At 67.3% G+C, this 15935-nt stretch overlaps 1 protein-coding gene across 4 annotated transcripts in view; it reads left to right on the top strand.

Annotated features, from left to right (window-relative positions):
• ABLIM2 (actin binding LIM protein family member 2) overlaps positions 1-15935 on the top strand; it is an 87224-nt gene that overhangs the window by 50592 nt on the left and 20697 nt on the right. For 3 of the 4 annotated variants that reach the window (XR_014792944.1, XR_014792945.1, XM_084861416.1), the window contains 9 exons: positions 1104-1181; positions 2196-2339; positions 4003-4035; positions 5347-5467; positions 7017-7115; positions 10838-10936; positions 11369-11422; positions 14433-14485; positions 15121-15253. Coding sequence is in view for 1 of the 4 variants with exons in the window: in XM_084861416.1 (XP_084717542.1) it covers positions 1104-1181; positions 2196-2339; positions 4003-4035; positions 5347-5467; positions 7017-7115; positions 10838-10936; positions 11369-11422; positions 14433-14485; positions 15121-15253 (814 nt within the window). In the remaining 3 variants the exon portion in view is untranslated. The remainder of the gene's footprint in view (positions 1-1103; positions 1182-2195; positions 2340-4002; positions 4036-5346; positions 5468-7016; positions 7116-10837; positions 10937-11368; positions 11423-14432; positions 14486-15120; positions 15254-15935) is intronic. The other variant, XR_014792943.1, reaches the window with a different exon arrangement.

The following is a 15935-nucleotide window of genomic DNA, read 5'->3' as shown; positions in this document are numbered from 1 at the left end:
TGCCTCTAAACACAGCCGCTCCGGCCCTGTGGTGAGGATTTCTGCCTGCGTATCCGGGAACACCACTCAGCCCTAACGAGGCCCAGGCTGCTGGCACTGCAGCGGTGTGGGTGTGAGGGGGCCGGCAGAATGAGGGGAAGGGGTCTGCCTAGGAGAGGCGAGGGGAGGGGGCAGGGGGTGGGGAGAGGGGTTCGTGCTATTGGCTGGGAGGCCCTTCGCGGGGAGGGTTCCATTTAGACGGGGGAGAGGGAGGGCTAGTGGGGGGCTGGGCCAGGCGGGGCCGCACTGGGCCGGGTGAGGGGAGTGGCCACGTCACGCCCCACAGGCCGGATGGACGCAGGTGCGGTGATCGGGCGGGAGCCGGAGAGGATTGTCCACGTGGACACGGGGAGGCTGGCCGTGGGGAGCAGAGGGGACAGCGTCCGGGTGCTGTCACCTCGGGGGAAGCAGGAGCTGTGCTCGGAGAGGCAGGGGGCAGGATGGGGTTCCGCGCAGGGGGCACTCGGAGCAGGTCCCACGAGTGGCGGAGCCCCCGGGCCAAGACGGGGGCGCAGTGTGAGCAAGGCCAGCAGTGACCTTGAGGGGCTGTCTCTGAGACCTCACTGAGGTGCGGGACCCAACGCGGCTCCTGCAGGGCCTGCCAGGCCCAGAGAGGGAGAGGCGAAGCCAGGCGCCTGGGGAAGCTGTGGCTGGGGCTGAGACCGGTCTTTCCGTTCAGGGGACCATCCCCCCAAGTTTGACAGCAGAGCCGCTGCTGCACACGCTGCCCCACGTCCCAGTAATCTGGGCGGAAAAGTCCCCGAGCAGCCTGGTTCCGGGTCCGAGGTGGCCTTGGCCCCGGCGCTCAGCCTCGCCTGCTCCTGGCCCCCTGGAGCGGGGCCTCTCTGCACCACGAAAGCTCGGCACTTGGCGCTGCCCACCCTGCCGGCTTGTAGCGTCACCGGTCTGTCTGAGAGTCTCGCTGTCCGTCCAGTGCCTGTTGCTGTGAGAATCCTTCCCCCTGACCGGGAGGTCACCGCCCGGAGCCGGCCTCTGTGGCCGTGACTGCCGCTGCCGCTGGACGGTCTCCGCTGACCCGCCCTGTTTTCCGTCCCCGCCCCCAGGAGACCAGGACGTCCTCCGAGAGCATCATCTCCGGGCCTGCGTCCAGCACCTCGGGCTCCCCCAGCCGCGTCATCTACGTGAGTTGGGCCCTTTCTGTGGGGCGGGGCCGGGGCGTCACGGGGCCGGGCGCCGGCGTCGGGCTGCCACCCTGCACGGGGCGGGGCAGAGCTTCTGTGGACGGAGTGCCCCCGTGCCCTGGGCCCGTGGGGAGGGCGCGAGGAGCCGCTCACAGCTGCCGTCGGTGGCGGTGTGGAAGTGGCATCACCACGCCCTGCACCGGGGCGTCCTGAGCACAGCGCCGCACACGCAGGTCAGGCAGGCGTGAGCGCCCTGCACATCTGTGCGTGTCAGCGTGGGCAGCGCCCCTAGCGTGTGCCTCGGGAAGCGGGTGGAGGATCACATATCATGTACCCATTTCCATTCAAGAGTATGTGTGTGTTTGTGTGTGTGTGTGTGTATTCGTGTATGTGTGTGTATATATGTGTGTGTGTATTAGTGTATGTGTTTGTAAGTGTACATGTGTGGGTGCATTGGTATTTATTTTTAAAATAATTTTATTTGATTTCAGAGAGGAAGGGAGAGAAAGAAAGAGTTATAAACAGCAATGAGAATCATTGATTGGCTGCCTTCTGCACACCCCCCACTGAGGATCTAGTCGCACCTGGGCCTGTGCCCTCGACTAGAATCGAACCTAGGACCCTTCAGTCCACAGGCTAACGCTCTATCCACTGAGCTAAACCAGCGAGGGCATGCATTCGTATTTGTAACACTTGCTTGTCTGCACATATGGCTGTGTCTGAATGTATGTACATGAATGCATATGTGTTCTGACATATGCACACAGAAGTGTCTGTATTTTTAGACACTGAGCATCACTGTCTGCCCGTGTCAACCCGAAGCCATCCCATGGGGCCGCCTCCGCCCTCTGTGGAGAGGCGTGGGCTCCGTCCGGAAGGCGGCCCTCTGTGGCCCCTGTGACCGTGAGGCCTCCCGGCCCCTTAGGCTGCTCAGCCCTCTGGGGTTCGGGGCGCAGGCCCGGCTCCTCCACACACTGCCTCGGCTCGGCCTGACCGTCCGCCCTTCCCCCCCAGGCCAGGCTGGGGGACGAGATCCTGGACTACAGAGACCTGGCTGCCCTGCCCAAGAGCAAGGCCATCTACAACATCGACCGGCCCGACATGATCTCCTACTCGCCCTACGTCAGCCACGTGGGGGACCGGCCCAGCGGCCTCGAGGTACGGCCGCCACGGGGGCCCCTCACTGTCCGGCCCCTCCCTGTCCCGCCCCTCCCTGTCCGGCCCCTCCCTGTCCGGCCCCTCACTGTCCGGCCCCTCCCTGTCCGGCCCCTCCCTGTCCGGCCCCTCCCTGTCCGGCCCCTCACTGTCCCGGCCCCTCACTGTCCCGGCCCCTCACTGTCCCGGCCCCTCACTGTCCGGCCCCTCACTGTCCCGGCCCCTCACTGTCCGGCCCCTCACTATCCCGGCCCCTCACTGTCCGGCCCCTCACTGTCCCGGCCCCTCACTGTCCGGCCCCTCACTGTCCCGGCCCCTCACTGTCCGGCCCCTCACTGTCGGGCCCCTCACTGTCCGGCCCCTCACTGTCCCGGCCCCTCACTGTCCGGCCCCTCACTGTCCGGCCCCTCACTGTCCCGGCCCCTCACTGTCCTCGCTGCTCTGCGCCGTGAGCGTCCTCTGAGGAGTCCCAGCTGGGCTCTGCCCGGACGCCCCTGGCAGACGCACGCAGCCCCTGGGGCTGAGCCCGGGAAGCCCTGTGTGGCCGGGAGCAGGCAGGGCCGGTGTCAGGAAATGATGGAAACGGAGTCGCACCTGCTTCTTGAGTTCAGGTCGATTTTCACGACGTGTGAGATGTCGTTTTCCTCCAGCCTCTCCCCATCCCCAGCCGGCCCGCCCCCGTCCCTGCGTCCCTGGCACCGCTGCCACCGAGGACTTACTCGTGGGTCCGTGGGCAGCGTCCGTGGTGGACGCTCAGCCTCAGCCGTCCTCGGTTTACTGCGGGCGCCTTGGGGGGCTTTGAGACTCCCCTGTGGCCAACAAGGGTGTCTGCCAGCCGGCAGCCCGGTATGTGTGCCAGGCGACTGGGCGGCCTGGGGGCAGAGCCCCTCCCTCCACAGTCGCCAGCAGGGCTGCCTGGGAGGGGGGCTGGGGCGGGCGCCACGTGGAGGTGGTGGTTGGCGCCAGCCCTGCAGCCCTGCTGAGTGTTCAGGCACAGTGGCTGGGCACAGCGGCAGCTCAGGGCGGGGCAGGGTGGGAGGGTAAGGCCAGCAGGGCCCCTCCTCCCTGCTTCTGTCTCTGAGGACCTGCAGGGTCTGAGTGTCAGTCCCAGGAAGAGGCCGGTGGTCAGGGCGGCGGGGCAGGTCTGACCGGGTCTGACCGGCTCCCTCCTCCATGGCCTGAGCCAGCCTGGCAGGCAGGGCCTCCTCTTTCCTGAGTGGTCGGCTCTGCTGGAGGCACTGGGGGAGGGTCGGGAGGCCAAGCCACTTGGCCACCACCCCCTGGGGCCAATGTCTGTGGGCGGACAGTGCTCCCTACGCTAATGGGGGGAGGGGGGTCCCCTGGCTGGGAGGCTGCCTGCTCCCAAGGCCCCCGCCAGCAGGGCAGGCCTCCCCGAACCCTGTACCCCAAGCCCCGAGCCCCGAACCCGTGCCCTGGGCCCCAGAGGACCTCTCCTCCTCGGACTCCAGGGCACCGCCTCCCCACACCCCGAACCAAGTCCCCCTTTGGGAAAACTTCTCGGGGAGCAGGGGGCACTTCTCGGGGTGCCATTCCCTGACGGCGTTTCTCCAGAAAGAAGGTCTGGGGGCCCGGGGTGTGAGTCTGCCCGTGTCCCCACGAGCAGCGCAGCCGCGGGCTAATGGGCTGCTCTGTGTTGTGTCCACAGTCGCCCCAGTTGCTCTCGCCACCGCCGATCGAGGTAACCGCACCCCCACACGTGCTCGCGTGCTCCGGGTCATAAACATAGCCACCTGCCGCCCGAGGGCTGGGGGCCCCCTCGGCGCTGGTTATCTTTATGACCGCGCCACCTGCATGCCGTCCTGGCGCTCCCGCGGCCCTGCAGGTGTGGACGCCCGGGGCCCGGCCTGGTCTGGGCCACGGCTCCTCAGAGGCACTCCGGGCACCGGGCACGGGCCCAGCGCCTGCGCCTCCGCGGGGGCCACCCCAGAAGTCCTTGCAGTGGAACATTCTGGAGGCATTTCTCTGTTGGTCTCGGGCAGCCTGGTCTTTCTGTGTCCCAGGGTTAATGAGAACAGAGCGGGAGCGGCCAGCAGGGCTCCAGGCTGCGTGGGCCTCGGACCCTGGGACCCTGGGACCCTGGGGCAGGGGAGGCGAGGACAGGATGCCTGAGGGTGTGACCGGCCCTGGGGCCGGCAGAGGACGCCCGAGTCGGAGATGGAGCGCGGGACTGGCTGCCCAGCGCGTGCCATCTCCAGGGCGGGGACGGGCGGAAGGGCTCGGGGTGCAGCGCCTGCAGGCCTGGCTGAGCTGGGGTGCCAGGAGGGGGGAGGTAACAGGGCAAGCTTCAGGGACAATGGCTCATGCGTTGGCTGGAGAGCGAGCCCCGGGGGTGGTGGTAAGCCTGGGGAGGGTGACCTGAAAGCCAGGCCCAGACTCTCACCTTGCTCGTCCCCCCACTGGCCTCGGGGGCCAGAGCAGCCGCATCCTGGGCTGCCAGACACCGAGCCGGGGTGTCAGGGCTCAGGGCCACCCCGTGCTGAGCCGCAGGGCCCGCAGCCTGCTCTCCCCGCGTGCCACGCCATCTCACGCCGCCTGCCGCCCACTCTGACGCTCCGAGCAGCTGCTCATCCTGCTTGATCGGAGCCCGCATGGACCGTGCTTGTGGGTCTGGCTCAGCGGGGCCCACGCCCGGACCCTCCTGGGGCTGGGGAGAGCACAGAACCTCATTGGTTCTCAAACTGTGTTCCGAGGAGCCTTGGGTGCTGGGAAGGACTGTAGGAGGGGAGCTGAAGGGTGTGGGAGGACTGGGTGCCTGCAGCTCCATCATGAGTGCCTCAGCCACGTGGGGCTGGTGGAGGGGTGACCCCTGCCCTCTGGCATGGGCGGGGTGCACGGGCACCTTGCTCAGCCTGCAGGAGTTAGTTCAGCACCACGGCCAGCTCCCTGCCTCCCCCTGGGTGCCCACAGGTGCAGGCTCAGAGGTCAGGAAGGCAGACGCTGAGTGAAGGGTGGGCCGTGCCTGCCCGTGCTCACCATGTCTCTCCCGCAGGGAGACCAGGACGACCGCTCCTCCCGGCAGTGCCGCACCTCCAGCCCCAGCTCCGCCGGGTCCGTCAGCCTCGGGCACTACACCCCGACCTCGCGGTCGCCCCAGCACTACAGCCGGCCAGGTACTGGGCCCCGCGCTCTGCGGCCCTCGGGAAGCGGGCTCTCTGGTTGCTTTTCCTGCTAAATCAGTCTCTTACCTACTCGGGCCTGTGTGGCTGCCGGTGGGCGATGGGGAACCCGCCCATTAGGGGGACCCCTCGTGTCCGGGCGGGAGGGTGCCCGAGGGCAGCTGTCCGGCTGTGGCCAGAGGGGCTGTGCCACGGAGCTCGCGGGCACATCTGGGCACGAGGCCCTCGCTCTCGGAGCTCAGATCTCTGTAGAGCAGACGCCAGGAGACAGAGTCGCCCAGACGGGAGGAGCCGTCAGTTCCCAGCTCCCGGGGTCTGGGAGGGGGAAGGAGAGTCAGAGCCCAGGAAATAGTCAGGTCCCGTGGGCTCGTCACCGCAGCTGGTGTGGCCCCAGGACAGGAAATGGGCAGGAGGCCCTCTACCCGCCCGCCCCATCCCTGCTTGGTGCCCGCTGTGGACGGCTGACCCTGAGCCTCCAGCGCCTCAGAGTGTCCAAGTCCCAGGGACACGCCGCGCACAAAAGGGCGCTGCCTTTTTGCGGGATTTTTCCACACCGCTTCCTCCTCGGCCCCGCGCACGGCGCCATTTCACACCATCGACAAAGCGCTCAGCCTCGCAGCCTCTGTGGAAAAATCAGTCACTCATTGCCAAGCTCTTCCATTGCCCCTGCAGTGCGGCTGGTGCATCTGCTCAGGAACAGGTGTTTGGATGACTGAGTGAGAAAGTGAGTGAGCGAGTGAGTGAGTAAGTGAATGAGTGAGTGAGGGAATGAATGAGAGAGGGAATGAGTAAGTGAGGGAATGAGTGAGTGAGTGAGGGAATGAATGAGTGAGTGAATGAGTTAGTGAGTGAGGGAATGAATGAGTGAGGGAATGAGTGATTTATAGAATGAATGAGTGATGGAATGAATGAGTGAGTGAGTGAATGAGGGAATAAGGGAATGAGTGAATGGGTAAGTGAATGAATGATGGAATGAATGAATGAATGCCTGAGTGAGGCAGTGAATGAAAGAATGAATGAGTGATGGAATGAATGAGTGAGGGAGGGAATGAATGAGTGGGTAAGTGACTAAATGAATGCCAGAGTGAGGCAGTGAATGAAAGAATGAATGAGTGAGGGGATGACTAAGGAGGAAGTGAATCAGTGAGTTGAGAGTGATAGAGCGGGTAAGCAAGTGAGTCCGGGAGTGAAGGGCCCTCTGCTGACCCTGACCCCTGTATTGGGGTCACCTGGGCTGTGGACTGTCACCAGCCAGTGGTAACCCCAGAGCCAAGACCTGGATCTGGGCTGGCGATGCCTGTGGCTGCGGGGGGACAGTCTGGGCACACCCAGCCTAGCCAGCGCCCTCCGCCTGCTGCTTGATCCCAAGGAGCCCCCAGGAGGGGAGCAGGCCGGGCACAGGGGGCAGCGGCTCCTGTGCCCAGAGGGCCCGGAGCAGACTGGTGGAGGGCACCGCAGGGGACGCCCTCCCGAGGTCTGGTCCTTGGCGAGGAAGCAGGTGCTGCCTCCTGGCGGACTCTGACTGGCTCTCTGTTGCCCGCAGCTGGTACTGTGAGTGTTGGTACCAGTAGCTGCCTGTCCCTGTCCCAACACCCCAGCCCTACGTCCGTGTTCAGGCACCATTACGTACCCTACTTCCGAGGTAAGGCGCGCAGGGCTGCGGCTGCGTGTGCCACACGTGTGTGTTGTGTCCGTGTCGCCGCATGGCTTCCCGAGCCCCGTGTCTCATGCCTGTGCTCCTCGCTGTGTCTCGTGAGTCCAGCTCCGTTTCCGTCCGTGTGTGAATGTTCCCGGGGCGGGGGACGTGCAGGCAGCTTGTGGGAAGGATGGGGGTGAGGAGAGGGGTAGAGGGTGCAGGCAGAGGTTGGGCCTCTTCATCGCCTGCCCTGGGACCTACATCATCTCATTCTGCTCCCCACCTGCCACTCCCCGGGCGCAGGGATGCCAGCGGCGGGTACCAGGCCCAGGGGCTGAGGCTGAAGGGGGCAGGGCCATGTCCACAGTCAGAGCACAGCGTAGCCTGTGGGGGGGCGGGGCGGGGGGGCTCACACCCTGCATGGCTCCCAGGGCCAGACCCTGCGCGGAAGCGTGTGTCCATCCCTCTAGGAACAGCTGAGCTCCTCTTCCACACGCTGTGGACTGAATTGTGTCCCCCAGAATCCATATGGTGAAGCCCCCACCACCACCATGTGGCCGGCTTCAGGGAAGCGGCTTCAGGAGGTTATTAGTGCCGAAGGAGAGCGTACAGGTGGGGCCCCGTGTGGGATGGGTGGTGTTGGAGGCAGAGGGGAGACCACAGATCTCTCGGCCACGCCGCCTGCACTCAGAGGACCGGCCACGTGGAGACAGGGCTGTTGACAAGCCGGGAGGGCAGCTCTCACCAGAAACCACGCCTGCCGCTGCCCTCCAGCCTCCGGACCTGGGCAGAGGAGATGTCTGTTATCTAAGCCCTCAGCCCGGGGTGTTTGTTACGCAGTCCTCGCTAACTAGTATGCCACAGACTCGGCAGGAGCAGGAGCAGCGTGCTGTGCTGCCCTCTGGCCCCGGGGGACAGGAGGAGGCAGGCTCTGCTGGTTATGCTGCCCCCTGATGGCCACCACACAGGCTCATGGCCTCTTGTGGCCTCTCAGGTGGGCTGAGGAGAGGCCCCTGGTCCCGGGACCTCCTCCTGGAGCGCCCGTCCTGCTGCCGCGGTCCCTGCTGGACCCACTGACTCTCCTGAAAAGCAGCCAAGCCAGAAACGGTGCATTTTGTGACTGTTCCCTCGGGGCACAGGGTGGCTGGGCAAAGAGAGGACCCATCCGGTGGAGAAACCTGCACCACCAAACCTCGGCCAGGGGACCCAGGTCCACATCACTTGACGGGTCATGTGACAGCAGGTGCCCTGGACACGGCAGGGTGAAAGGGCGCCTCTGTGGCCTTCTCCCAAGAACCATGGCCTCGTCTGGTCTGAGGAGACATCGGGGAGTCCCCGCCGCCAGCCTCTGGCAGAGGACTGAGCCACACAGAGCCGAGGTGACGGACAAGGAGAATCTGAGAAAGGCCGCGGCCGAGGCCCAGGAGAGGGACGGCTGGACAGGACGTGTGTCCGGGCATCCTGGGAGGAAAGTTCTTCCGATAAAAACGGGGGAGACGCCGAACCACGACGTTTACGGAGCTCGGCGGCCGCGATGCCTGGCAAGTGCCTGTCCCTGAAGTGAAAGAGGTGACTTTTCAAAGGCCGGGCTCCCGTCGCCAGAAGCACCGCCCCCCATCCTCCTCCCGACCCGTACGCGTCTTCTCTTTCTCGCTGAGGGACGAGCCTCCCGGCAGATGTCCGAAGCCTCCTGGGGCCTGAGCCCCTCCCTCGGGAGCCGCGAGCCTGGCCAGAGGGACCTGTGCCTTTTCCTCGGTTCTCGCCGTCCACGGGAACGTCAGCTGGGATTTCACCGCCATGGCCCGGAGGAGGCTGGTCCCGGGCGGGAACCAGGGCCTCCCCAGGCCCCTCCGTCTGTCCCTCCCGCGGAGGTGGCCACGGGAGTGCGCGCCCTGTAGACTGTCATGGACATTCTGGCAGCTGACATGCCCAGCGCTGCACGTGGCCTCGCGGGGCAGAGGCTGGCGCACGATTTATTACCGCGGACTCACCGTGAGCGGGCGGCGAAGGAAGCCGTGCCCCTGAGCCCGACCAGGAAGCGTGTGGACGCCGGGGGAGGTTTGGGAACGGGGTTCCAGGCGGGCACGAGGGGGAGGCGAGGGGCGGCCAGGAGGAAAGGATATGAGCAGAGAGGCGTCTGGGGCTGGGACTGAGGTCTCGGGGCGGTGGCTGGTGTGGGAGCCCCTGACGGGGGAGGAGGAGGGCGGGGTGGGCCGGGGCCGCCACGGCTGTGTCCCCGCTGCCCCTGGGTCTGGGCCCCTGAGCGCCGGGTGAGGCTGGGGGCTCCTCAGAGAACTGTCTGCACACAGTCCTGCCGGTCCCGCGGCTGGGCGCCGGGGACGGAGACCTGGCCTGTGGGGCTGTGGCCGGGGCGGGATGGGTTCCGGGAGGGAGCGAGCCCTGGGAGGCCTCCGGCTCCGGGGATGGCACCGGGGGAGCCGCACTCACGGTTCTGGCCTCCGAGCCGGTGGGCTGGTACCACTGAGTCACAGCCACACGTGGAGGGAGGCCTGGGAGCCTTGCTCCCTGGGGCGGTGCGCAGGCAGGGAGCTCGGGGCAGCGCCACATGGCGCTGGGTGCGGCCGCCGGGAAAGGCCGGCTCCCACCAGGAGGGCCTGGACAGCTGTCTCCCTGATGCCCCGTCAGTGCCCACAGGTGGCATCGGCCCCGGCACAGGGCGATGCTGGGAGTGACCAGCGGCCCCTCTGTGGCCTCGGCCTGGTGGGGGCCCTGGGTGTGGCTCCTGGAGCCAAACTCCACCCATCCTGTGAGCCCGGGCCCCGCACACCCACCCAGGGAGAGCTCTCAGGCCGGCGCCCCTGGCAGCCAGCATGTGTCCCCGCGGCCACTGCCCAGCCTGCACAGGCCTGCCCGCTGTCTAACGCGGCCTCCTCGCCCGCCCCGTGCGGGAGCAGCTGCAGCTCCAGGGGTGCTCGGGTGGCCAGTGGCCTGCCCTGGTCCAGCTCCCATCGAGGGCCGCGGGGCTTCCCGAGGCCCCGGGAGGGGAGGGGCCCCTCACTGGTCCTCCCGGGTCCACGCCATTGCGGCTGTCTCTCACGCCGTTCCGTAACCCCGGGGGGCGGGGGGGGCCTCCCCTGGGGACAAGGCCGTCCACACTGCGACTGGATAATCCAACCTCGTTGGCCAACAGCCGGGGGACCCCCAGGCGGGGGAGGAGTGGGAGCCCGATTCGGGGTGCTTTCCCTTTGTTTGCCACGCACTGGCCTCGGGAGCGGGCGGCTGCCGGGCCCACGCGGTCCTGGGCGGCGGTGGCCGTGAACTCCCACCGCGGCTTTGCGGACAGACGGTGATGAGGCACGCAGGGTCCCGTGGGGATGCCAACGTGGCCTCTCCAAAGAGGGCAGCTAGACAGGGGCCTTGCCAGTTCAAATGCCAGCGCGCAGAGCCGCAGACCGCCTGCTCCCCAAGGAGACCGCCGTGCCCCCCACCCCCACCCCCAAGGGGAGCGGGCTCTGCCCAGGCGGGGGTCCACCCTCACGGGCACCAGGAGCCCGGCTCCCAGCCCTCGGAGCCGCTGTGCCTTCGCCACGGGGCCCGGGAGGGTGGGCGCGAGGTGGGATTAACAAGTCGTGGGCCCGGGTGGGAATGCTGGGGGGGGCGGGGGCCACAGGCAGGGGCACGGGGTCACCGAGTAAGCTCTCTCGCTTGAAATCCTCTGCTCTGCTCACCCCTCCCCTGCTCTCCACTGTCTGCACTTCGGCCTGGAGGCAGCGAAAGCGGCCGGAGCACCCCCAGCCTCTCGGTGCTGTCCGACGGCAGGCCGCCCGCCACCTACCAGCAGGCGCCGCGCCACTTCCACGTGCCAGGTAGGCCCCCCGCGGCCCACCGCGCCCAGCGGGGGCGGGACTCCTCTTGGTGCCCCCACTCCTGTCCTAAGATGCTTAAAGAATCACAAATGGGTGTGCACATCCCCACTTCCTGTCTCCGAAGGCCCACAGACACCAGGGAGATACTGCCCCCGGGGAGTGGGTTGGAGGGCAGGGCTGCCTGGGCAGGCGGGGTGCCCTCTGTGTCCCACTGGGGCTGGCACCGGGCTGGCTGAGGCTGGGTCTGAGGCGGTGGGGCCTGGGTGTCCGCCGAGGGCGGGTCCCGGAACTTTCTGGAGACCCTGAATCCGGGCGCCTGGGGATTGCTGACCAGCCATCCGTTTGCTTGCTGACCCTGCTTTCTCTTCTTTCTCTCTTTTCCCCTTCCTTCCTTCCTCCCTTCCTTCCTCCCTCACTCCTTCCTTCGCCCAGACACCGGCGTCAAAGATAACATCTACCGGAAGCCCCCCATCTACAAGCAGCACGGTACCGTGCCTCCTGCCCCGTGGCCCGCATGCCCGCCCCGCGCTCTGGGTCCCGCTCGGCTGTGTGGATGCCCCCCCGTCCCCCCCCTCCCCCCCCCCCCCCCCCCCCGCAGAGGCCCTGCGGCCTGAATAGTAGATGCACATGCGCTGCAGGCCCAGGGCAGGGCCTCTGCATGACCCGGACACCCTGTGTGGCAGAGACCCGAGGCTGCCGCTCACAGCCAGGCTGGGTGGGGGTGGGGGGTTGGGGGGCGTTGTGCCAAGAACTGGCCCGGGTGGCTGGAGTTGGCTGCTTGGAGGGAAGCAGCCAGGCTGACCGCGGCCGAGGGGGTGAGGGGCAGGTGTCCCGGGCCGCAGTCCGAGCCAGCCCGTCGGCGGGAAACAGGAAAACCGAGCTGGTCAGTCCTCCCCGCGTGGGAGTGAGTCCTGGCGCGGTGAGAATCGCTGGCCAGAGAATGGACACCGGGGCTCCCGTGCGGGGCTTCCTGCCTCCGCAGACAGGGGCTGCGTGCTCATGGAGAGAGGGTCTCCGGCCCCAGCCGCTCCCACGGGCTCCACGGGAGCCTGCGGGCAGGTGCACAGGCGCAGCCGCTGGGCCAGGGCAGGGAGGCGGGAGGCCGGAGGCTCACGGGGTCCCCTCTGTCTGCACGGAACTTCTGGGTGATTTGGGGCATCACACCGTGAGCCTGTCCTCATCTGCAAAGTGGAAGGGGCCCCCACCCCGCCCTCCACGGGCCGAGGAGCGGACCGGTGCCGTACGGGCGGGAAACACGTCCTGAACCCCGAGGCGCTGGGTGGGAGGTGGGCGTTACCACGTTGCTAGGGAGACGGGCAGAGGAATGCCCACACCGGAGGTCCTTGCTCGGACGCAGACAGCAAACAGCCATGTCCACACGGACACCTGGCTGGACCCTCCCCCGGGGGTGGCACTCGTGTGCCCGGTGGCTCGCTGGCAGTCAGGCCCGGGTGCAGACTCGGCGGCTTGCTGTCCTCGGCGGGCGGCGCCTGGTACGGGTGGGTCTCTGCCTCTTCCCGAGCAGGAAGCGAGGAGTGACAGCCTGGTTTCCAAGGCGATGACCTTTCCCGCTGCCTCCCCACCGGGCGCTCAGAGCCCAGGTCTCCCCGAGGGTCAGGCGGGGACCCGGAAGCCCCGCTGAAGGAAGCGTGTCCCTCCATCATGCCCCCGAGGTCCCGTCCTGCACGCAGGCGGCGCTCACCTGCCGTGTCGGCCTCAGGCGGCCTGTGCGCAGGAGGAGGGGAGAGGCGGTCAGGGCGGCCACCACGTGGCTGTGGAGGGTGGCCCGGCCAGACCTCAGACAGAGCTGCCACGGCGGGGTCGGAGGGCGGTCAGCAGGACCTTCTGGGGTCACTGTTCCCCCGGAAATAAATGCCCCTCCGACCGATGGCCAGTGCACTCCAATGTGACCTGGTTCCTCGGCACATCCCAGAATCGGGGCCTGTTGGCGCTTCCGTGAACTGATCAGCGTGCAGCGCCTTCTCAGACGCACACGGGCCGGCACGGGGTTGCTGCAGACTGACCTCACCGGCGTGCCCGGCTGAGCCCGTGTCCGGGGGGCAGGGAGGGGAGGGGCAGTGGCCCGCCGTTGAGCGCCAACCGTGGCAAGTGTGTGACTGAGACACGGCTTCCCCACCCGCCGGCATGCGCCCTGCCAGAGGTGTGTGTGTGAGCATGCAAGCATGCGTGTGACACCATGCATGTGGCATGTAACACCCCCCCCCCCGTCCCAGCAAACAGACCAGCCAGCGCCTCTGGGGGGCGGAGGAGCACGGCACGGGCGGGCGGAGCCGCGGAGCTCCCGGGACAAACCGGGGACCACATGTGGCGGCCGTTTAGTTCGTCCGACGTGGTCTTCCCTGCGAGCTCGAGGCTCAGCTTTTCCATCGACACCCTTGTGCTTCCGCCTCCACTCCCCGCTCATGCACAGCCCTCCTTAGCTCAGCACTGTCTCCGGGGCTCCAGCCCTCCTCCTCCGGCCCGGCGTCAGGCCCCTCGGCAGGGGGCGGAGGTGGGGACGAGAGGACCAGCGCCCCCAGGCCGCCACTGGGAGCGTCAGGGCTCGTTTCCTCCTGACACGGAGGTCGGGTGTGAAGTGACCGGTCCGTGGCCAGGCTGCTTGCCCCCTGACCTCTGACCCCCGGCCCGCTGGGCCGCCTTGGACGGCAGGGAGGCCCTTAGTGTTTTCTGGTGCCGCAGCAGCTCCCACTCTGCGTGGCTACGAGGGAATGGCTTTTTTAAAGTGAAAGAACAAGGAAGCGAAGAGAGGAGGCAAAAGGGAACAAATGGGGCATTTTAAACGGGGGGACCCGTCCGCTGTGCGGGCAGCAGCGGGTCAGCGGGAGTGCCGGCTGTGGGACAGGCTGGCGGCAGCACAGCCAGGCCTCCCAGCGGGCACAGGCCGCCCAGAGCCCAGAGCTCAGAGCTGAGGCGCCACGGGCATTCTGATGGCCCTGGACGCCAGCCCCTGGCAGAGCACAGCCGGTCGCCGGGCCCACCCCCTCAGAGGCCTCCTCCCTCGCTTTCCAGCCCACGCAGGTGTAAGTGCGGCTGCGTGACCTGGGCAGAGAGGAGGGCTACTTCACCCCTGCCCTCGGCGGTGAGGACCGGCGTGCAGGGGCACAGGCACCCGGAGCTCCTGCCCAGCCCTCCACCTCGCTGGCGCCTCCACCCTTCAGAAGCCCCCACTGGGGCCTCGTCTTTGATTATTCCCCATTTTTAAAAATATATCTTTATTGATCTCAGAGAAGAAGGGAGAGGGAGAGAGAAACATCAGTGAGAGAGAATCATGGATCGGCTGCCTCCTGCACTGGGGATCGAGCCCGCAGCCTGGGCCTGGGCCCTGACCGGGAATCGAACCGGGACCTCCTGGTTCATAGGTCAGTGCTCAGGCCCTGAGCCCCGCTGGCGGCATGACTGTTCCCAGTGTTTGAGCCTAACTGGGCGTGGGGCCCGGGATGGGCGGCGTGCTCCTGACGGGCGGCTTTCCTTCCAGCCTCGAGGCGCCTGGACGGGGAGGACGGCGGTTCCGACCAGGACGGCAGGAAGGTAAGGCGGCCACTGATCCCAGCGGCTTGTGCAGGGGAGATCGGGCCTGGGGGCACGTCCACCTGCAGCCTCGGTCCTCCTCCTCCTCCTGGGAGGTCCCTCACGGCCCGTGGAACAGGCACCGAATGCAAGAGCAGAGGGGAGGGCGTCCTCCTGCAGCCTCCTCTGACCTCGGGACCCCCGGCCCTCCCGGTCCCTCCTACGCCCACCGGCCTGCTCACGGCCCAGTGACTGGCCGGTGTCTGAAAGGAGAGGGGAGAGAGCTGCAGGGCACTCTCAGGCACCGGGGAGGATTGTTCTAGAACGGGCGTGGCAGGCGTTTTCAGTAAGAGGCCAGAGGAGACACCTCGGGCTTGGGGACCATGCCAGCCCGAGGCGATGCACCAGGATGGGGGCGAGGGGGCAGGGGGCAGGGGAGGGCTGTGTCCCCACAAGCTTCCATCACCTGCGGCCTGCGGGGGGCGTGGCCTTCAGGCCCAGGAGCTGCAGCCCCTCCTTGTCCCTGAGGAGGAGGTGTGTGTGGAAAGAGCCCAGGCTGGCTCCCTGGGCCTCCCTGGGCCTCGGTCTCCTCATCTGTCCAGTGGGCGGGCCGTCTCATTTGACCTGGACACTCATGCGACCCTGTTCTCCCGCAGAAGGGCAGCTGGCTGATCCTCCAGGGGGACACAGACACCAGGACCGACTCTCCCGACAGCCAGGCTCTGTCCCACAGCAGCGGGGCCGACCGAGACCCGCTCCCCACGGGCCCGGGAGCCGGCCTCTACTCACGTGAGTGGTTCTTCTGAGCCTGGAGCCGTCGTATGACCTGAGGCGTCCCGTTGCAGGGCCCAGCGCCGCGGGCCGCTACCCGGGTGGAAGCTGCGGCGTTAGAGATGAGCAGGAGGAGCCCGCAGGCCTGAGGGGCGGGCGGAGTGGCCCTCCTGCTCGCCCTTCCCTCGGAGGGCCAGAGCCGCAGGCGGGCAGAGAGCCGGGCGGGAGGCCCCAGGCTGCTGGCTGGACATGGCCCGTTTCCCTTCGGAGCAGACGCACGCAGTCCAGGCAGCGGGTCCAGACTCGGAGCGGAGGGCGGCAGGACCACGCCTGTCCTGAGCCAGGGACTGGCACTGGGCCTTGGGATCCCCAGGGGGCTGGGCGACGAGGAGCCGTCTGAGATGCAGGACTCGGGGGCCCTGCTCCCAGGCTGTGCACTGTGGAGCTGGGCTCTCGGGGGTCCCGAGGTGGATGTGGTTTTCTGGGGCCAGCTTGAGGCTTAGCGGGGACCAGAGGCTGAGCAGGGACAGGTGTGGGCGCGAGAACACGGAGGAAAGGTGCCTGAGACAGTCCTGGGTTCAAGTCCCCACTCGCCATGACCGGCCTCGTGGCGTGGCGTGGCGTTTCGCTTGCCGCTGGGCGTCAGTCCCGCTGTGTGCCTGGCGGTGTCTGAGCCCTGAGGAGGGGCACTTGTGCACAG

Source organism: Pipistrellus hanaki (assembly GCF_964339955.1).
Source record: "Pipistrellus hanaki genome assembly, chromosome: 1".
Lineage (NCBI taxonomy): Eukaryota > Metazoa > Chordata > Mammalia > Chiroptera > Vespertilionidae > Pipistrellus > Pipistrellus hanaki.
The sequence above is the reverse complement of the archived record's forward strand: the minus strand, read 5'-3'. Positions and strand labels throughout refer to the sequence as shown.